The sequence below is a fragment of the Embiotoca jacksoni genome, unplaced genomic scaffold, assembly GCF_022577435.1.
Source record: "Embiotoca jacksoni isolate LCO1_2020_lvr unplaced genomic scaffold, fEmbJac1.0.p SCAF_59, whole genome shotgun sequence".
Classification (NCBI taxonomy): Eukaryota; Metazoa; Chordata; class Actinopteri; family Embiotocidae; genus Embiotoca; species Embiotoca jacksoni.
The window spans coordinates 878,747-901,664 of NW_027185413.1; the positions used below are offsets into that span (position 1 = coordinate 878,747).

Here is a 22,918-nt window from a genome sequence, read left to right on the forward strand (position 1 = left end):
TTATGACTATAGCCTCTCTCTCCATGTGGAGGCGCAGCAGGCTTTGATTACAGGCTGATCACAGCCATCACGCTGTTACCTCTCGGTTAGAAATGGGAACCAATGTTCTGATAACAGCATCATGACTGCTTTAGCTGAAAAGTCGTATGTGGCACCTGAACTGCTTCATGTTTTGTCTGTAAGACTTTGCTGTAAGCAGGTGTGTGTTGACTGCACACACAAATGTGATGGAGGTGGTGCTGACATGGTTGTCACACCTTTTATATACCATCCCTCCTCGAGCTCCCTCCATCGCTTAACATCATCATCACACAGCCCCTGCCTAGCAACAACCACTGCCTGGCGATGGTGACCCTTGGAAACCGTTGAGGAGGAAGACCACGTCCCTCTCAGTCACCTCCTTCAATCTGTCACTCTCTGGCTCTCCATCTCCTGAGCATCTTCTTTGTTCCCCCCCTCCCCCGATCCACTGCTTTTCTCTCTCACACATGCAAATGTGAATGCACCTCCTAACCTTTAACCCTGAAGGCTCATATACCATAAACTACTATCTGCAGAATAAAGCATTAAATACCAATTTTCCTGGTGCTCTTGAATCTGCTGGACACTCCTGGCCTTTTTAAAAGCTCTAAGATTAAATCAGGTGAAGATGGTTCGCTTCACTTTTTACAATCAAAAACATCTCCAGTAGACATGGAGACTTTCCTCCTCAAGCAGGAGCAGCAGTACATTATCCTCTGAGGTGAATACAGGCCAGACTCTTTAAATTCAATACATCAAGATGACAGGCTGAGTTCAGCGCTGCTGGATTCGTCTTGGTGATGTAATTTAATGCAGCCTTGTTTCTATGACTACTGTTCATGGAAGTGACCATATTTGGACAAGCTGGAGGAGGAGCCAGCGGTGGATCTGACCGATCTGATTGGAAACCTGACGATACTACGTCCCGCCCACCGATAGCTGTACCACACTGCACCACAGGCCTGTCAATCAAACAGACACGCCCCCAAAAACAGGTCTTCTTGAATCTTCTTTTCTAATGAATGAGGGATTATTTTCAGATGGACCTCCAGAAAACTAATAAGAAGGAGTGACTTTAGCTAACAACACCGAGATAACTGATGGACACATTTTATTCACTTTGGATTTGATGAGAGAAGTTGAATGGGAGTCTATGGAGCCGGAGGCTTTTTGGAGCCGACCTCTAGTGGCACTCGCTGGTATTGCAGCTGAAGACACTTCTCGATCGGAACCATTTTCAGACCTGAAAACTACGAACACTTTTATATCCAGTTTATTGTCACAGCTCACTGTTTTTGTATCTGATGTGTTTCTGAGAATCTGTTGACATACAGTATTCAACCACACAAATATTTCATAATACTGTTAAAATGTTTTTTATTTGATCATTACATTATTACTTTTCTAAAATCTAAACATTGTTCGTTCAATAAATGAACGTTATCATGTTGTTATTTTACTGTGGTTTATTGTGGCACTCTTCAACATTCAGGAATGGTTTTGTGTGTAGCGCAGTGTTTGTAACGAGCAGATTCATTAGTGCCCTTTTGGAAAAGCAGTGGCATCACACATACGAAGCAGCCAGCTGGTCAGTTAGCTTGTGAACAGTTAGTTAACGGGGCTGACTGAGGATCGGCTGGAACAAGTGTGTCAGCTCCCTGCTGGAACCGGACAGTATCCTCATACTAGATGTGAATAGGTTGTGTGTGTTAACAGTAATTACTGCTTTAGATTTGTAACTCCCTGCAGAGAGTTGTCACTTACAAACCGCAGCGTGTTTCTGCTCCGTGTGGCAGTTCACAGCTTGGAAATGGAATTGTTTGGGTCACTTCTGTTATGTGTGGTATTTTAATCTCAGGATATTAACCCTATGAGTGTGTGTGTGTGTGTGTGTGCGTCGCGGTTCGGCCGTTTTGCATTAAGCCCCTCTCTAATGTTGTGTTTTTTGTATTCCAGGTGTGGGAAAGTCATGTCTATTACTACAGTTCACAGACAAGAGGTTTCAGCCAGTTCACGACCTCACCATCGGTAAGAGCACCCGTCCTCATCCTCATGTCCCCATCATCACTGAAAGCACATTCATTTAAAAATGTTAAAAAGAAATTGGTTCACCAGCAGTCCAAAATACAGCTGGAATAATAATAATAAAGAAATAACAAAAGATAAGAAGTACAGCCGGAGCTAACAGGCTAAAAGAGTGAAAGTAATTAGCTGCGTTGGGTTGTGCGTGTATGAGCTATAAATTAATGATATCATGAACCTTTCTTGCAGTGAAAGATAATGTTATCTCAGATAAGCAGAGTGGAGTTCACTATCGCCCTGCTGACATTCAGATTACATCACATTTAATCACAAAGCAAGGAATCTCATCTCATCTCGACTCAGTCACAGAAAATCTGATATTGATTGTGAATATTTTCTTAAATTTAGGAGATTTTGTTGTAGTGCGGCTGCCATCACGTGTTCTTGAGTGGAGATTGGTGAATAAACATTTATACATTTAAAATTAATTGAACACAAATAAGAAAAAGGGTGTGAATGCTGTCTGGAGTGCCTTTAAACAGATTATTTTAAGATTTCCAAAATGAAAGTTGAAAATGTCATCATAACTGTTGTGTCATATTTCTATAATATTCCTACAGATAATTAAAAACATCTGTTTGTAGTTGGGATCACCAGAGGCCCAGCGATATCACATGACCATAAAACTTAAGTGACAATATGATAATATTGCGAACATTGTAATGTACAGTATTGCAATATTTTATCTTTTTTTAAACTGTAAATTATGTCCACAAAGGAAAATTGTATCAATATCGGTTTTATATGATAAAATAGCAGAAAAAATAGTCATAAAGGTTGTATCCACATGACAAATTTATTTATTTATTTATATAATAAATATGAATACTTGGCATCTATGTATTTATACCATATTGCCACTCAAAATTTGAATCTGCTATGCTAAATCAATTGTCCATCATTACTGTTGGTACATCCAGGTGGGCCAGTGGTCTAAGTCAGACACGACCCAACAGCATGTCTCCTCTGTGTGATCTGTAAATCATGAGATTTGTACAGCAGCTAGTTAATATAGTGCAGAACCTACAAAATACATTAGGTCAGCCAGAATCACCATCAGATTCCTCTGGTGCCTGTTTGGTCCAGATCGGCTTGTGTGAAAGCCGTTAGTCCGACCGACTGTTTGTCAGAGCAGATCTGGTGCTTTTAATTAGTAGGCTGAAAGTGGAGTGGACCAACGTCAAGACAGTGTGGGAGCAGATCTGTGAGTTCAGCAGAAATTCAGAGGGTGAACTCGGAGGGCAGTCGTTTCTCCTCTATGTCATTTAACATGTGTAGTGATGTTATAAGTGTACCGGTTCTCCCCAACAGAACCTCAGTCCCTGAGTGCTCCACAACGACTGCCTGCTGTATTTAGTTTGAGCCAGTACACGTGTATCCAACAAGATTACTGCTGAGGATTACCTGTGAATGTGTATTGTGATATAGAGTCATTCAATTTCTAAAATGACCAAGCTTTTGTCTCTATTAAAGTTAACTACCATTTATTGGATTTTAAGTTGTATGACCTAAAGCTCTATGTGAATAAAAGTGACAAAAGATGACTTTATGCGAGATTCAGATCTGCTCCAAAATGTAAAGGGTTCTTCTTTGGTCTGTGCTACATCCTTCAAACAACTTTCATCGAAATGGAGACAGTAGTTTTTCAATAATCCTGCTGACAGACAAACAAATAAACAAATCACACTGAAAACATCACCTCCTTAGCCAAGGCAAATACTTTTAAATCCTTGTGATGCACGATATTATATTGGCATGTCTTCGGTATCGACCTATAAAGACTTTAAAATGAAATATCTTCACCGGCCCACAGTGAACATTTACGTCGATAAAAGGATGCTTTAATTATGTAATTGCTTGACTAAATGCTCTGACTAAGTAGGATGAATCTTATAGTTTATTAAGAAGAAAGTATTACATCAAAATAAAAGTGTTTCTCTTATTTTGCCCAGTGAATGTGTACATGATGAAAAGCATTGTATTGTATGTCTGCATCTGTCAGCGGGCCGTCACAGTCAGAGGAGGCGTGATAATATATAATCTATGTACTACATAAGAGATGCTCTCTGTGATTAGGAGGACACAAATATGTGCATATGTTGGTATCAGCAACCGCCCAAAAGAGTTGGAGAATATCAGCATATTGGCAAAAAGTCCAATATGGTGCGTCTTTATGAAATCCATCTGCTGATCTGGAGCTGTTAAGAAAAGTCTCGTCGTCGGAGAAAGGGACGTTCAGCTTGTCGTGTAACATTCGGTGTCACCATGTGCAGTGAAAAACTGTTTGTTTGCACTAACCTTGAATGTTTCAGTCTTCTTTCTGTTTGTTTTGTCTCTCTGACACACAAATGGATTTTGTTCATAATGAGTAATATTTAATGCATATTAATATTTAACCTTTCAGTAATAAATAAACATGAATATGGTTGATTGATAAGCAGCAGGACCTCTTGATGAAGTCTTGTGGCTAACCGTCATCCTTCTGTGATTGTGTCTGTCTAGGGGTGGAGTTCGGAGCAAGGATGATCACTATAGATGGCAAACAGATCAAATTGCAGATCTGGGATACGGTAATATATCTCTTGAATATCTTTTTTCTCATTACGGTGGCACGTTGATGAATAATACAATAATAAATAAATCCTGCATTATTTTCCTAATTGTGAATCTGTAACTGTATTGATGTCTATAAAATGCAGGTATTAGGGGTCATCAACTTGAGGTTTTTCTTTTTTTAAATAATGTGATGTTCATGTTTTTAATTATCTTTTATATCCACTTTTGACTTTTTTGTTTATATATTTAAATACAAAGTAATCTGAAAACGTATTTTTGAAGCTCATCTTCATCAGTGAATAGGAGTGAATTCCTAATATTTCAGCTTTTGAGGAGCACAGTGGATTATTAAAACATCACACTCAGAGCCCTGTTTGATGACAAGAAAGCTCACGTTCCTCCCGGCATGTGTTTAAAAAAAAAAACACCTCTGTTTTTAGGTTTATTACAGATCTTTTGAGGTCCCCAAAAACGAATGAAACCCAAAATATAAAAAAGGTTCTGTTGAAAGAGAATTTTTGTGTGTTTTTAAATCAGTTTTCACCTTTTAGTGTTGAACTCTATTTGACAAACAGCATTTCTGGTAATTCAATAGGATGAATATTGATATAGAAAGTAATTTGTGACTGACATGGCCTCCTTTATCATTAATAGTATTCATTAATATCATCATATTAAGTTTTCTGAATTAATTCTGTATTAGATCCTCTTTGGGCTTCATTTTCCATACAAGTGAATAAAATTTCGGATTGAGAAGTCTCCTCACTTGCAGCTCTTGCGAGGAGTCTGGTTCCTGTTTGTTAAACATGTTTCAGTAACTGTCTAAATGTTTTAAGGTTTATCAGAGGTCATCAGGACTTAGTAAATAACGGGGGGTTAATGTTACAGCACCTGCAGTTACAGTCCAATGAAAGTACAAAACAAACTCATTCAGGAGCTGAGAGGAGGATTAAGATGAATAAAGACATTAAATCAAGTTATCTTGAAGCATTTCGGTTAACTGTTTGCTATAGAGACATCACATGTCTTTTCATGTCTACATTACTTTTAATGGTCTATAAAATTGAACAATTTAGGGAGGAAGTTTTTTTTTTCCAACAGGAATGGATTTTATAGTTTAAGACGGCAGTGGACGTTATGCCGTAACTCGTTGTTTCTCAAGATTAGCCATAAATGTACATTTAATCCAGACTTTTATCAACCTCATCTTGACTGTTGATCTTCAGTCTGAAAACCAGTTTATAGTCACGTAACCACCACCAACATCTGCCCTGATGTGGAGCAGTAAGCTGTGATGAACTGAGGGCTAAACTTGCAGTGCTTCTGCAGGAACTTTAATTTCTCCAGAAGTCATGTCCATGAACTTTCTTTTGTGTAAAACGTCCAGTGCCTTTGTGTTTCCACAATATTGAGTGTTTTGTGCTTTTGGTTTTGTCTGCATGTAGTTCACCAGTTGACCAGCAGGTGGAGTCAGAGCTCCATTAATAACCTCGTCCCAGTGTGAGTGGAGCAGTGAAAGGAAAAGGGCTTCATGTCTCAGACTGCTGCTCGTTGTCTCTCCTACCTGATAGTTAGCTGCCTTCACCTCGCTGGTGACGAACAGTCCTGGTTCAAATAAAACCGGCCCGGATCCGTGGCCCTCCACTGATGACTGGATTTGTACCACACACAGCCAGAGACAGCATTCGGATCATCATGTAGGCTGCACTTGCCATATGAATAAGTGTGTGTACATGTGTGTGTTTCTTCACACAGGCGTGTTGGCCAGATGGCAGACAGACACAGCGTTCCCTCTCTCTCACCCTTATTTATCATTTATTCACTAATAGCATTACTGGCTGCTCGGCTGGTCTCTGAATGACTGACTGAACGTTGTCGCGGCCGGGTGACTCGCTGTTCGCTTCACTGAGCATCTGAATGGCTTTCTTGCCGACTACCCTACCTGGCAGGCTGCTTAGCGACCGACTAGTTCTCAGACCCGGTTACCTTCACTGACCAGGAGACTTGCAGCCGGGTCCTCGGACTCGCTGAGTGATTCAGCGACTGCCTGCCTGTCTGACTGCCTGTCTGGTTTTTCAGATGAGGTCAGAGCAGTGCAGCTGCTGGGATAGAGAGCTGTTTTGTTTTCTTCTCCGGCCTGGACGAACACAGACAACATTGTTACTGTACATCGGACAGAGACGGGGGATGAATAGACATCGCATCGGAGGGAGGGAGGAAGGGAGGGGAGGAGGGGGAGGGTAAGAAGGCTACATGGTGAAAGCAGTGATGGAAAGAGGGGAGGCCCGGGGATTCATAGGGGAAGAATGAAAAAGATGAGTGACGGAAGGAAGACAGTAAAAGGTGAGTCATTGAGGGGATGACAATGGGACCAGGTGAGCTGAGAGACGGACACACTGTCCAGTAGGACCCAAAGGCTCCGAGTCTGATCCATATAGTGCTAACGTAACCTTCAGTGTTGGTTATATGTAGAGAGCCTGAGAGGTTAGAGACAGAAATGAATTGTGACAGATAGATGGAGAATGAAAGAGAGACGTCCATTGTATCCTGTTACAGGCTCGGCTCTGTCTTGTCCTCGTCCCCCAGCTCGCTGAAAACCCAGAGCTGGACTCTGCGAGAGAAGCAGGACTGATACACAACATGTATGATAAACGGGACAGGCTGGAGGATACATGGTGGAGGCCGGTTGAGTCGGGCTGCACCAGAACCAAAACCATCTGCACTAGTCTTCAATTATTCAACTTTCAATTTGTGTGTGTTAATATATGTGTGTGTCTCTGCAGGCTGGTCAGGAGTCGTTCAGGTCCATCACCAGGTCTTACTACAGAGGAGCAGCGGGAGCACTGCTAGTCTATGACATCACAAGGTAACACAGCCAATCATACGCATTCAAGCTGAAGTGTGTGTGGGGGGGGGGGGGGGGGACAGTACAATGAGAAACTAGGATTAGTCTCCCCATCGTTCCACCTGAGCATCTTTTCCTCTCGGCGGAAAGTCCCCAGCAGGAAAGAGGAGAGCAGAACGGGACAGCAGAAATATTATAGCAGGATTTTAAGACTTGTTTTTTTTATTATTATTTTCCCACATTGAGAGCTGCTAGCTTCTCTGAGTGCAAACCCTCCTTCAGGATTCTTCACCATCATCAACATCAAGCGTGTTCCTGAGGTTTACTTTTCATGTCATTAGGACAAATCAAGTCAAGCAGCATATATTTTGTCCTCGCTGTCCTGCTGCTATCAGGGACATGTCTCAACGAGCTGCGAGTCCTCCTGGACTCACCTCTCCTGTCAAGTGGCGACGTTTAGCCTGCGAACATCTACAGCTCCGTATGTTGATATATGAGCTACGTGACCTGCTGCTGAGAAACACTATGCTCCACGGCTGTATTTTCTGTGATTATTGTAGTTAGACTTCATGATGTGAGGGGTTTCAGTCTGGCTCTCTGCAGCTGCACCAGACAAAACTACGTATCATCGTTAACAAAAAATACTGAATGTACTGAATTCTAACATCGGCATGTTAACAGTCCTGGTGAGTTTAGTATAATAATATGTAGGTGAGACCCCGACACATTCATTACAGCTGGGAAGTGATGGGATTGTCCTCAGTTATACAGTTATTTGGTCATAAACCAAATTATTGGACCAAAAAAGACAACTTCTTTGTCCTGATGAGGACATGAGGTAACAATAACACCAGGAGTGATTAAAGTTGATTGTGAGATGGACATGAATACTTTAAACCCGTTTTTACGGATATGCATCCAATAACTTTTAATCAGTAAGATATGCAATTACAATGATAAATAAGTCTGAAGGTTATAGTGGTGGCAGACGAAACTTCAGAGGAAGTCGTCAGTACAAAAGGTCATGTTGGGGAGATAATTAAAAATGGACCAAAGGGTGGACTGACTGACAGACAGATATTACCCGTCTTAGAAAACACCTGAAAACAATCTGCACCAGAGGTTTCCGCCTGTTAGAAGTCCATTCGTTGTGTTCCTCCAATCTTTCACTCACAGCACCATTTAATACTTTAAGATACTGTGATTTCATGCCCTTTACTGCCTCTCGTCTATCCAACAGTCTGATCCAGAGAAACTTGTTTTCATGGATCCTGACCAGACTGTTATTGGTCTTCATGGTCCCCAGAGGTTAACTCCTAACCATTTCCTGGTCCTCTGACCTTTTGTCCAGCGCTCCCATGAGTTCAGCATTTCCCCTCCATTGGCTTCCTCTGTTTAAAATTTTTAAAAAAACAACTGCTGGCCTGATGGGGATGCATTTGATGTTTGTGCTCCCCAGAAGAATAATCGTGGGCCTCGTTGTTTGACATGATCTGGAAATACGGTCAACTGTATGAAGTTCATTTTACTGTTGTGGACAAAACAACTTCTAGTGGCCACTCGAAGGGCCTTTAGCTAAAACAAAGAGGCCACTGCTATCTGATGATGTGTAACCAAGCGGCAATCAAACAGACACGCCCCCAAAAACAGGTGTTCTTGAATCTTCTTTTCTAATGAATGAGGGATTATTTTCAGATGGACCTCCAGAAAACTAATAAGAAGGAGTGACTTTAGCTAACAACACCGAGATAACTGATGGACACATTTTATTCACTTTGGATTTGATGAGAGAAGTTGAATGGGAGTCTATGGAGCCGGAGGCTTTTTGGAGCCGACCTCTAGTGGCACTCGCTGGTATTGCAGCTGAAGACACTTCTGGATCAGAACCATTTTACAGACCTGAAGCTACGAACACTTTTATATCCAGTCTGTGAGTGTAACAAGGTCCTGTTCACTGTGAAACGTAACAAAGCTTCACTAACGCAGTAGATCATAGAGTAAAGTCTCAGTTAGTGCCAGCTGAACTGCTTCCAAGCACTGATGTGTTATTTTTAAATGAGGCTATTTTATTTTTACCCGAGAAGGAGAGATGACAGGTTTTTGTGTTTAAATTCATGCAAGAGGAAGTGGCACGCACATCATTCACCATTTCATCAGGGAAAGTAAAATCTGTAAAATGTAACATCAGTGTGTGCGTCTCCGTGACAACGGACGCTTTCTCGGTAACGCTTTCAGCTTCATCAGAGTGCCGTCGAACTGACAGCAGAAATCTGTGCTTGTGTTTCCAGAAGGGACACCTTCAACCACCTGACGACCTGGCTAGAGGACGCACGCCAACATTCCAACTCCAACATGGTCATCATGCTCATCGGCAACAAGAGGTAACATCTTTGTGTTGTTGTTGTTGTTGTTGTGGGTACATGCTGCCCTACACCAGTAATGTGTGGCCGCCATCAGTGAACATGGGGCCGTATACTAATGGCCAGAGTTTACCAAAGCAAACAGTTTCCAACTACTTCAAGCTGAGCGTTTCATTCTGGTGAAATTTGAACGAGGAACTCACTTCTGCTTTTTTGTTTTGTTTTTGCTGTGCGTGTCTAACCGTGTACCTGAGGTTACATAACACACCGCTGTGTGACATCAAGGCACGTTAAGAGAGTGCTGCTGTTGAGGGCCGTTTCTACTGTAATAAACTCACACTCGTGCCCAATTTAAATGAGGAAGTTCACTTGTGCAACACACATCAGCTGGTTATTGACAAAACCGCTCGCTCACACAGCACTTGAGGTTACGTAACAGCATTATGTAAGAAAATTATCCAAGTTATGTTTAAAATAAAAGTGCAGCTGTTGATACGATTACACACCTTGAAACTCATTTCTGTTGTTTGAAATCAGATATAAATTCTACCAACTTTTTTTGTTGGATTTGAGGTGGATGTGTTTAAGTTTTAGCATGTTGGTATTTACATAAAAATGACATAAACATGTTAGCCAGATAACAACAGAGCTTGTAGATTAATAAAAATCGAAACAACAAAGTCTGACTGTTGTTTAGCATTGATACGTCATCATGGTTTATTACAGCAGAGAAAAGTGGTCACACTTTTTAGCTTCTTGTACATATTTGGTCAAATGTCACTTTACGTCACTTGTTTTTTTGAGTAATATTGTTTTTAATTTAGTTTTATTTCTTATCTGTCTTTAATGGCTTAAATGTTTCAAGTCTATGTGGTCGTTTTAATTCTGTTTGTTGTTGTGTTAAACTTTGTTCTATTTAAATGTGCTAAATAATTGACTGCACTAATCCTGCTGCACATAACAGGATACATGTGATCAACAGTTTGCCATCTTTTTGACTTTGCCTACTTCCTGCATGGTGACGTGTCACTGCATCGCTGTGTTTTAGTGACCTGGAGTCGAGGAGAGAGGTGAAGAAGGAGGAAGGTGAAGCGTTTGCCAGAGAACACGGCCTGATATTCATGGAGACCTCAGCCAAGACTGCCTCTAATGTGGAGGAGGTAATCTCACACACACACACACACACACACAGATACCAACATGTGTGTTGTATGTAATAATGCCAACCTCACATAAAGCTGCCTTCTTATCTGAACCTGTGGTCCAAATGACCATCATCTCTCTATCTATAATATCTGTCTCTGAACTTAGAGCTCTGTTTGTCTGGAACACAATGCACATGAAACCACTCTACTAAGGACTATAATACATGTGTCTTGGCTGATGGCAGGAAGTCTTTTGTTTTAGTTTTTTTAAGTTCTGGTGTTCTACCACCAGCAGCGCTGTCAGAGTGCAGATTTTAGCTCTGTGAAGCACAACAACAACAACAGTCCAACGACAGACACAGAAATAAACTGTCCGCTGCCACCTCCGTGTTCGAAAGCCGTGTCACCAGCGTAGCTGTGCATCTAACGTTACCATAGCAACCCATGCAGACAGGTTGGCGATGTCTGGACACACCACATCCAGTCCGGCATTTGCGAATAACTACTACTAATAATTTGTCTGTCCTAAAGACCTAATTTGAGAGGCAAACCAGATCCGCCTGCAGTCTGAACATCTCGGATCCCCAAAGACTCTTAAAAACTTATTCTGTTTACTGACGTGAAAAAAGTCTCAATAACATCAGCTCAAAATGAAGTCTTACATACATTGGTCCGGGCACAGTAACTGATAAATACATATACACAGTTGGGAAGATAAAAATAAAAAGTTATTTTTTTTAAGCTTTCAGGATGTGTTTTAAATTATGACCTTCTGTGTGTATGACATCTGAATGCCCCATTAGACTTCCTCCAGCTCCACATTAGCATCACGACAGGAGTTGACTCGCGTCACGCTCGGCTCCGCCCCCTCTCAGAGACACACCCCTGGTGTTTTTGTGTGTAATGAATGCATGGCGTTGTCCTCCGGGACCCTTTCTCACTTATCCAATCACATAAATAATCCCATCCTACACAGCACGGCAGCCAGGGGCTCCGCACTGTGTGTGTGTGTGTGTGTGTGTGTGTGTGTGTGTGTGTGTGTGTGTGTGTGTGTGTGTTAGATTTTTTTCTACCCTCTCTTGCCTGGCCTATATCATGCGACACACACACCACTGTTGAGTAGAGCTCTCTCCAGGGTTAAGATGAGGGGGGAGGGGTGTGTGTGTGTGTGTGTGTGTGTGTGTGTGTGTGTGTGTGTGTGTGTGTGTGTGTGTGTGTGTGTGTGTGGTATGATTAATTTGTCTCATTAGTGTCCTCTGAATCCTCCTGATACCGCTCCTCTCCTCCCGTCCCTTCATCTCTCCTCGCTCCGTCCCTCCTCGTCCCTCGACGTCCATCATTTGCTCTTTACCTCTCCTCCTTCTCCTCCCCCCTCCCACTCGCCACCCTTTTTTTTTCCTCCCCCTCCTCCAACACATCTTCTGCCTCTCTCTCCTGCATGTCTCCCTGCCCGTCTTCCATTTATTTCTTCCTCCCCCCACTTCCTTCCTCCCATCATCTCCCCTTCCTCTCTACAGCAGTATATCAACCAGTTATGGTTCATACATATTCATGAACCTCCACCCCACCTCCCCTCAGTGACATCCAGCAGCCAATCAGCAGGCTGGGTTTGTCGTCAGGGTCTGTGGGTGGACACTGGGGCTGATGGGATGTCCTTAGAGACGGATAGAGAGAGAGAGAGATTCCTGGTGGCGTCTTTTCATCGTCCCTTCTATCCTCCAATCTTCCTTCACAGAGATCCAGAACTCACTCTTTCTATTTTGCTTTCTTCTTCTCTGCTGTTTCCCTCTGTACTTTTTTATTTCCCGTCGGTTTCCATTATCTTTCTGTCCTGCCGTCCCTCTCCTCTGCTTCTCCTCCTCTCTATCTTGTTCATCTCCTCGGTGCGCCGTCTCTTCACGTGTCACGTTATCTGAACTTGCATGAGCAAAAGTCAAGAGAGGAGAGTAGGAAGATGTGAAGGAACGACGGTGCGTCTTGAAGGCAGGAAGGAGGACAGGAGTGATCAGGACAGAGTACACCAGAGAGCACCCTCGGGCTCCTCGCTCTATTTCCGACAGGGTGTCAGGTGGAAGTTCAGCACATTCTCAGTTCATCAGCGCTGTCTTAGGACCTGACCAAGCTTATTTTTGGTGTTAGATGCTGCTACTTCTGTGTGCGGAGTGAAATGAGCCCGTAGGCTGTGTTTGATCTGAGCTGCTGTCAGATCTCTGGTTTATCCCAGTTGCTCTACAGTTTAGACCCCGGAGACACAAACACGGAGACACCGTCCCTGGAGACGGACGCATCGATACCGTCGTCACCGGCTCGTCGCTCAGGGGGCTTAATTCCACTTTATTCAATCATCTTTGATCCTGGCACTTCTGTCAGTGAGCTGTGTGTGTGAGTGTGTGTGTGTGTGTGTGTGTGTGTGTGTGTGTGTGTGTGTGTGTGTGTGTGTGTGTGTGTGTGTGTGTGTTCTGCTCAGATCTTACTGCTCATCCCCTCAAAATCTCAACTCAACCTCATCTTCTAACAAGATCTTCAGTCGTATCACCAAAACCTCTAACTGAAGAATCGTGTTCGTCTGGAGTCCCAACACAGCAGCATTATGAGAACATCTTCCACAGCTCATCAGAGGTTCACTGTTTCTGTCTACATTACTTCATAACTGAATATGTATTAGAAACAATTTGAGCCTCATTACTTTAGTTTATATTAGTTTGACACATTTAATGAACTAGTTGATTTAGTGATTAACGTACAGAAACATCAGGTAAAATAATATAAATGATGATTTTCATTATCAGACATATGACTGACTGTTTGTTTTTTTTATTCATTGATTTGATGGTTTTGTGTATAAAACCATCATTCTCTGAAGTCCAAGTTAACATACTGGCCTTTTTTTTTTTTTATCTGACCACTTCAAGTTTTAATTTACAATCACATAAAAATGACAAACTGAAATATTCACGTGAGGAGCTGATATCAGTGAGGTTTTTTCAAATTTTTCCTAGTAATGAGCTATTAATTGACTATCAAAGTGATGCCCTGGCAGTGCTGGAGGACTGAGGGATTGATTCAATCTGATATCTACAATAGTAATAAAGGGGTCCTCAGGTTTGGAGCTTTGTGTCATTCAAAATAAACCCTGTGACATCACGGCCGGACGGACAGTTTTTATTGGAGGCAGATTTAGCGAAAGTCCGTCTTGCTTTACTTAATAGAATTGAATTTACAGCGTCACAACAACTGAGAGATTGTTTTCCAACGAATAAAACTCATTCATGAATTAGTCTTTATCTTTAGATGGTGCATATTAATACATGAGGTGTTGGAGATCTCGCTCCACCTGATCACAGCGCACTCATAAATCGGCCTCATTAATTATAAGTGATATATTGCTATCGGTGTATTTGTTACAACATATTTCAGGACAGAAAAACCAAACTAGTTGTGACATAATGTAGAAACACTGTCGTTGTTTGATAGTTTGTCTACCAGACAGGTCTGTGAAATGTTTCACTCTGAATTCTTATTATTGGACAAAACTGACATCTGCTTTGTTTTTATGAGTGAGATGAGAGGATTGTGTGTACTTCAAGTACAGACCTGGATCAGCTATTCATTTAAAAGCTGTGATGTTTTGGCTTTATTTAAAATGTTATCTTCATTAGCATGTCATGCAGTTAGCATTTCTTCCAGTGAGCACCGCGACACAAAGTTTGTTTCATGCTTTCTGGCACTTTCTTTAGTCTCTTCCTTTGTTTACGTATTATTTACATTCTGCAGCCATCCGTTTGTTTCCTTCAGGATCACGGTGAACGACGTGGTTCAGTTTTCATTTCTGTCCCCAAGTTATTTGATCATTTGTGGCCTTATATTAAGTATGATGTGTTCAAGTGCTGCTGGGACGCCTCAGCACTCCCTTCCTTACAGACGCTATTAAAAAGGCTGACAAATTCATACACAGACTTTCTCATGACGCTGATGTTTGTTTATTGCAGACGGTAGTTTTCCACTGACTGAATGCTTCGCTGTGCAGCAGCCAACGCTTCAATATACAACGTCTGAGTTTCTCACCAGCTACTGACACACTTCTGGAATAATTAACAACTGAGTTGACACTGTTGGTCCTCATAGTGACAAAGAAAAAAATAGGAAGTAGTAGTTCACACTGATTTGAGTCTTCTGTGAGCTGATTTCCGTCTCGGGTCTCGACAGGAATCTGAAGCAGTCGTCACACGGAGAGACGGAAAGTCAAACGGCTGGAAGTCAAAGCCCGATTGTGCTGCTCAAAAACCTCCAGTGAATTTGTTTTGCATCCAAATGATGTGGGGCTTCTTCATAAACAACATTTTCATAAGAGTCAGCACACAAATATCAACGTCCTCTCCTCTGTCTCCCACTTCCTGTTTCTCTCAGGCCTTCATCAACACAGCCAAGGAGATCTACGAGAAGATCCAGGAGGGAGTGTTTGATATCAACAACGAGGTGAGACTTGCGCTGCCTTCGCTTTATTTTCCTTCTTGTCCTCTTCTTCAGGCTGTCTCCTCCTCTCTTCCAGTCTTTGCCCCCCCCCCCCCTCCGTGTGGTTTCCCAGCAGTGTGTGTGGTTTGCCACGCTCCCTCTAGCCTCTAAAAGAAGGGAAAAAAAACCCTCCTCTCTGCCTCCTTTGACTCCAGCCAAGCAAAACTCCTGCGTTCCTCCTCTCCTCTGCTCTAGTTTCCACTCGCACTCCTATGCTCCTTCTCTCTCTCTCTCGGCATCTTGCCAGCTCATAAATTCCTCACATCCCACAAGGTCTCAGTCATTCGGCAAGAAAACAAACACTCAGTCAGCCAGTAAGCTGCCTGTGCAGCCAGTCAGTCAGATTGTTATCTTCTTAGTGAGAAAGCTATCCAGGCAGGAAAAGCCAGAAACTGTCCTGTCAGCGAGTCGGGCTACTTTCAAACTGTTAAATCCAGAAACGTAGGTCAAGCGTGTCCACATCAGTGTTGCATAGCTTCATGTGTCCTGGAGGGTCCACAGATGTATTCTACATGTCCTCACCGCCCCGCTGTCTGTGACAACATGTTTTCGTGCAGAACGTTGACGCACATCTGCGACACATCCTCACGAGGGAATCACACACACCGTCCTGGCTGTGTCGCTGGTCAATTCACTTCTGCTCAACTTTAGAGAATCACAGGTTCAAACATCATTTTCACAGGAGCTGCTGTAGCTTTAAGAAGAGCAGTTAACGCTCCACTTTTCATATTGATCCACGAACATCCATTCAGATTTCTGTCTTGTGTGAGGACCCCTGATAACATGTAGCTGCCCACGTGTTGCCGTGAAAGTAGCCAGAAGAAGAAATAGATCAGACCGGCGCATCCGCACGTCTCCGCCCTCTTAAAGAGTTAAGGAGTTTCTAAATGACCCAAAAGCACCGTGTCAGGTTTTATATGTCCACTCTGCCTGCAGTAGAACACACTGGATATATAAGCGTTTCATTTGGTCTTCCCTCCTGTAGAGCGGTGCCATAGAGCCTTCAATCAGGATCTCCTTTAGGACCTGACGAGTAAACAAAGCGGAGATGCTCTTCAGCATAACGCTATTATTTAAACCGGTTAGTTTAAACCAGAAGTTTGGAGGAAAAGTCTGAATTTCCCGCGATGCTGCGTTAATGGTTTCCCCCCTCAGAAAGGGGCGTGGTGTCGGGCGCTCTGATTGGCTGTCAGAATCAGACACCAAACCCGTCTGAATCACTGAGTGATGTGACGTTTAGTGTGAAGTTCCTCTCCACTCATCCAGATGGTCATTTTCTCAGTCTGTCATAAATCGCTGTCCCACAAATTAGGCCTGTACGTACCAACAAACACGCGTGTGCGTGTGCAGACAGCTAGCTTAGTTTTTAAACAGATCCGAGTGTTAATCCCGTCTGGGTCCACATCTGCTGCGGAGCAGATCCAGCCGGCCCGGCAGCGGCAGACAGGACTGGCACCGGCCGGCCTCGCACTGTTTTTGTTATGAGTAACAGTAAGTCGGAGCGAAGGCAGGCCGGCCGGCCAAACCACATCAGCTGACTGGCTGGGAGAGAGAGAGGGAAGCCCCACCACAAATGTTGGCAGCCACTATGAGAAAACACTCACACACCACACATGGCCTCAGCTCAATAAATGTGATTTAAAGGCATACAGTGTTTCCCAGAGGCACGAGAGTAGGAGGGGGAGTTACACTGAGAGTCAGAGGGATAAATATATACAGAGCTGATGAAACACAGAGGGAAAGTGAGCAGTACAGTGGAGATGAAAGTGTCTCCCTCCCTCCCTCCTCCGTCGCTTCTCCTCTTCCTCCCGCTGTCCTTGAGTGCGGCGGGTGTTTCCTTTGCCTTTGTGCAGCGCAGCAGCACCTGTTGCTGCCTCGGTGATGTGATCTAATAGGATCCCCTGCAGGCGCCGTGCAGTGTTCATCTCGCCATGAAGGCAATAACACACTGTCACTCTGGAGTGCTTTTATTTGGTCTGCCATTATAATTACACATTTTTTTGGCCAGCGCTATAATTAGATTTTTTTGTTGTTGTCATGGTTAATGCACTCTGAGTTTTATTGAGTTTATCACAGAAATGACATCAGAGAACAAACAGCGTGTAAAGTCATTATCCAGGAATAGTGCAGACCACAGAGCAGACTGTGTGTGCTTCATGTTACGACCCGAGTTCTGGTGCTGGTTCTGGTACTGAGAGGTTCATCCACCGGTCTTTGTGAAGCAGTTTCTACAGGAAGCTCCGTGAGTAAGAGGAAATTAATGTGGGACATGAACGCATCATAACATGAAACTAACAACCTGTAAGGTGTAGGTGTCCACTTCTGTGGTCCAATTAGAAAAGACGCAGCTCTAAGTGTGTCTGTTCACCCCTGTCATCAGAACACGTCTCCATGGCAACCAACAGTGACCTCACCCGTTGGTTTGTGAACATTATGAATCCTCCAGTTCAGATTCTGTCCGTCACCATCTTTGCTAGTTCGGAGCGGTTCGGAGCAGGAAGTGACCATATTTGGACGAGCTGGGGGAGGAGCCAGCGGTGGATCTGACCGATCTGATTGGAAACCTGACGATACTACGTCCCGCCCACCGATAGCTGTAACCTGACTGCACCACAGGCCTGTCAATCAAACAGACACGCCCCCAAAAACAGGTCTTCTTGAATCTTCTTTTCTAATGAATGAGGGATTATTTTCAGATGGACCTCCAGAAAACTAATAAGAAGGAGTGACTTTAGCTAACAACACCGAGATAACTGATGGACACATTTTATTCACTTTGGATTTGATGACAGAAGTTGAATGGGAGTCTATGGAGCCGGAGGCTTTTTGGAGCCGACCTCTAGTGGCACTCGCTGGTATTGCAGCTGAAGACACTTCTGGATCGGAACCATTTTACAGACCTGAAGCTACGAACTCTTTGATAAACAGTCTGTGATCTCCTCGTGCGCACACCCCCCATCCCCCCTCCCCGGTCACATGTTCACAGCAGGGGTGACCAGCGTGTTCACTACGTCCCCGCAGGTGAATCCTCTGTGAAATCCTTGTTCTGTCAGAACTGAGTCCAGGTCCAGCACCAGGTCCAGCACCACGTCGCTCCACACTTCCTGGGTCCTTTCACCAAACCCGTCTTTCTGTAGAGTCCTACAGTCATAGTCATAAAGTGAAATGCTGCATGTGTTGGTAATAACTTCTGCCTGCATTGTGTTTGAGTGCTTAAAAAAGAAGCCGTTCAAATCTGGGTTTCACTTGTTTTGTCCGATTTTAATGAAGATACAACATTGCTAAGATTCCAGTATGTTCTGGAAACTTCTCTCTGCTTGTGAGATATTTGGAAACAGACAAAGTGGGTTGAGTTTAAAAAAGAAGGAAATGAAATCGTCTGTAGAAATCCAACGGTGCACAAAACTCAGTTCAGGATGTTTCAGTCGTCGAGTGTTTTCAAAACAAGAGACCTCAAAAGATTTGAATATTCAGTCCCTTCAGGATTTTGTGGAGTTTCTTTGTGATTGTTGTGATAAAAAAATTGATTTTACAGCAGATTTTCTCAAAAATTGCAATATAATTTGCAAAGTTTTCAGTTAAAAATTACAGTAAAATAACTTTGTCCAAACATTTTAATGAAGACTTTCAGGCTTTTTATTGAATTCTCCAGTTCGATCTTTGATTCACGTTTGTGTCTCTCTCTCTCTGTCTCTCTCTCTCTCTCTCTCTCTCTCTCTCTGTCTCTCTGTGTCTCTGTCTCTGTCTTTGTCTGTCTCTGTCTCTACAGGCTAACGGTATTAAGATTGGACCCCAGCATCCTACCACCAACTCCACGCTGTCCAGTAGCCAGGGAGGCCACCAGGCTGGAGGGGGCTGCTGCTGAAGACCCAAACCCCCCCTCCTCCAGTCCTGACCCATCCTCCTCCTCCTCCTCCTCCTCCTCCTCCTCCTCCCCCTGCGTTTCTTCAGAACTGTCCAGGCTCAGTAACAGTTTGTTAACCTCCCTCTCTGTCTCTCTTCTGTCCTTCCTTCCTTCCATCCATCCATCCACCCCCGTGTGTCCCCCCCATCAGTCTCCGGGCTGCGTCCCCACAAGTCCACCTGACCTCCTCCTGTCTTACGAGGACAGAGTCAGCTTCACCTGCAGAGTCACTCACCTAATTCACACCTTGTTTTGTTAGATCAACAGATTTTAAGCGTTTCATTTAAAAACAGCCTTCCAGAGTTGTTTGCAGTTTTATTCCAGCGGTTTGATTTGTCCTGAGTTCATGTAGACGATGTTGGGACACGACGTGATGTTCCTCCGGTAGGTTGACTTTGTTCTGGAGGTAGAAACTGAACCCTCTTTAACAGCTGACTGTAGTGAGTAAACGCGGCGCTGTGTTGTGTCTATAACACATCTACATGTTTTTAAAGACAACGGTGATAGCAGGACATGTTTGTACATGCTGAGTCAGGCTTCATGCTGTGCCTGTGTGTTTCGGGACGATACACATATTCCAGTCAGTGTGAGGCGTTCAAGTCGCTCTGTATCTTCTGTCCATAAAACAAACAAAAGAAACAAAGTGCAAATCATGTATTTCTGTTCTCCTTGTTGTTTTCTTCTCTCGGTCTTTGTACACTTATTTTTTTGTTGACTTGCAGATGATTTGTATTTAATGAACACTAAAAACTGGTTGTGGCTTAAAAAAGTGGTTTAAAATTGACCTGCGGGAGAATAAAGACCAAACTGTTGCAGGGAAGCTGAAACGTTGAGGGATGTTCAGAGCAGCGGCCGACATTATGAAGTTCAGACGTAAAAAGCGGAAACTAGATTAGAAATTGAGACTTTTTTTTTTTTAAACTGTATTTATCGGGCGCATTTCTGTGTATATATGGCTCTTTAGGTTTCTGTAGCTTTTCTGGCTGTTTAAGGTGAAGCTTGGCGTGTTGCTGTTTTGATCCACTAGGGGCAGGAACAGAGACAAACGGCTTTTCAACATTCGTAACGACTCCGGTTTAAAGCCGAAGGTGCCGAGCCGCCGGGCTTCGTGGGGGCCGGTGGTGCCCTTTCCTTTAAACGACAAGTATGAATGATAACGGGCCGTTAACAGGACGGAGCAGAGTCCCTGGTGGAGAACAGACTCCAACTGAACATGTCAAAATGTGTGTTGTGAGCGGGCTGAGATCTCCAGCCTGAATCAGCTGGCAGGTTTCTACCGTCTTCTGTTTCGAGCTGAATCGATGACTGCTGCAACCGGTTTATTTTTGCTTCCAGATCCCCGATGTAATAGGCACCATTTTACTTATGATCATATTTTACTGCTTCGGTTACTTATCGTTTTTCACTCCGCCCTCCCCCCTCCCCACAGTCTCTCAGACTGTGCGCTAACAATAGCTCTGTACCTATTTTTTAATGCCAAAATTATTGTGTTTACCTGTGTTTGTCAAAAGAAGAAGAAAAAAATAGGGAAATAAACTAAGCCCCAGAAATCTGACCTGAAATCAGCTGTCTGCCTTAACTCCGCCCCCTGAGCTATCTGGACAGCTGCAGATAGACATTTCACCACTAGCTAGCTAGTCAACGATGCATCACATGCATAGATGCACATTTAGGGACATGATGTCGACGCCTCCTTTCAATTTTCTGTATGAATTGGAGCATTTGAAATGAATCTTTTCTTCCCGTCCCCTCCATGCACACACACACACTCACACACACACACTCACACACACACACACACACACACACACACACTCACACACACACTCACTCACACACACACACACACACACACACACTCACTCACACACTCACTCACACTCACACACACTCACACACACACACACACACACAGAGTATATACATGTGCTCTGGTCCATGACTGAGCCTTGTTTTCTCTCCAGGTGAACCGTAGAACTGTTTCGGGTTTCTCCGTTTCCCTCGGCAACATCTTCTCTGGTTTTTATTTTCTAATTCCGATATATTCAATCAGTTATTCTTCTCATTCAGATGATTATTTGTAAAGCAACATGTAGTGTGTGTGTGTGTGTGTGTGTGTGTGTGTGTGTGTGTGTGTGTGTGTGTGTGTGTGTGTGTGTGTGGGGATCCAGAGGGGTAACAGGGGGAGGATCACGCCAACCTGCCGCATCTACCCACCTATCTTATGTACGGATTGATCTATCTATCTTATCTATGTGGCCCTCCTCTCTCGCTCTTCCTCCCCCCCCATCCTCCTCCCGCCTCTCCTCCCCCCTCTCAACGTTATTTGCTGTGTTTGTTCTTTGGAAAAAATAAAACCTAAAAAAAAGAAAAAATTAAAATGCTATCACAATAAACTATAATAAAACATTCTAAACTCTAAACATGTCATTTTGATGGTTATGTGAAGATGGAAAAAATACAGTGTTTGAAAAAAACCCAACAACAACCTTGTATTTTCTGTGTTGCATTTGTGGCTGCAGGCCGGGTTTCCTCCCTCCGTCAGGGTTTCAGTCATTATGTGCTTTCACTGTGTCGGATTGACCCTTTAAGTCGAGCAGGGACCGACTCTTGGATGTCTGCCGTTCGACCTTCAGCCGTCATGCAGATCGTATTCCCTGATGAAGGTCGGTCAGACTGAGAGACCGCTTAATGAATGAAACATTTTCTAAACTCATATGTAGTCAGGGTAGGTTTGCATGTTCAGCGTAGGTACACCAGCTTCACATGAAACTTCTACACCAGCAGGAACATGCCACAAAGGTTATGAGCAGAGAGGCCGACATGTTGGAGGGTGACAACATCACATACATTTTAGAGCTCATAACTTGGTCAATCCAAAACCTTTTGCAGGTACGTACCATAAAACAATATTAAAGAATCACCAGACTTCATCTTGAGGGGAACACGCACATCTGCACACTTGTCTTCACAAGTGTGCAGATGTGCGTGTTCCCCTCAGAGGCTCGCCGAAGTCAGCCGGATTCATCATCTGGGATCATGAATGTTTTTTTGCAAAATAAGGCTGAAAGCCTGCAGAGATTATGGACCAGAAACTGTTTTGTTAAAAATGCACCAAAACAAACAATCACAGTATCAGACTTGATGGATAAACGTCTCCTGTTTGTTTCAGTTCCCAGTAAGTCTCCTGTTATTAAAGGCTTTAATTAAAGGGAGTCTAACGAGGCTCCGTGTAGCTGCTCGACTACAGCAGCGGTCATGTGACTCTTTCCATCGTTCAGACTTTGTGTGTTCGGGTCACAAAGCAACCTCTTTAAAGAACAAGTTAAAGTATCCCGGAATACATCTTCGTGAAAACAACATTGTGTTTTCGGCCTCCTCTCGTCTCCAGTGGTTTAGTTGTGGTTTCATTCGGAGGTCTCGGTCTCTCTCGATGTCTCCGATCCACACGGCCTTCTTCACAGCAGCATCGGCGGGTGTAAATAATAAACTG

General features: G+C 43.4%; 1 protein-coding gene across 1 annotated transcript in view; it reads left to right on the forward strand.

The window, feature by feature from the left end:
* The window catches only part of rab2a (RAB2A, member RAS oncogene family), a 29,468-nt gene extending 7,620 nt beyond the window's left edge, over nucleotides 1-21,848 (forward strand). Inside the window, exons 2-8 of the mRNA XM_069173233.1 lie at nucleotides 1,978-2,049; nucleotides 4,606-4,673; nucleotides 7,443-7,525; nucleotides 9,793-9,885; nucleotides 10,913-11,024; nucleotides 15,417-15,485; nucleotides 19,291-21,848. Of these exons, the coding sequence (XP_069029334.1) occupies nucleotides 1,978-2,049; nucleotides 4,606-4,673; nucleotides 7,443-7,525; nucleotides 9,793-9,885; nucleotides 10,913-11,024; nucleotides 15,417-15,485; nucleotides 19,291-19,386 (593 nt within the window). The 3' untranslated portion in view covers nucleotides 19,387-21,848. The remainder of the gene's footprint in view (nucleotides 1-1,977; nucleotides 2,050-4,605; nucleotides 4,674-7,442; nucleotides 7,526-9,792; nucleotides 9,886-10,912; nucleotides 11,025-15,416; nucleotides 15,486-19,290) is intronic.
* Nucleotides 21,849-22,918: the final 1,070 nt, after the last annotated feature.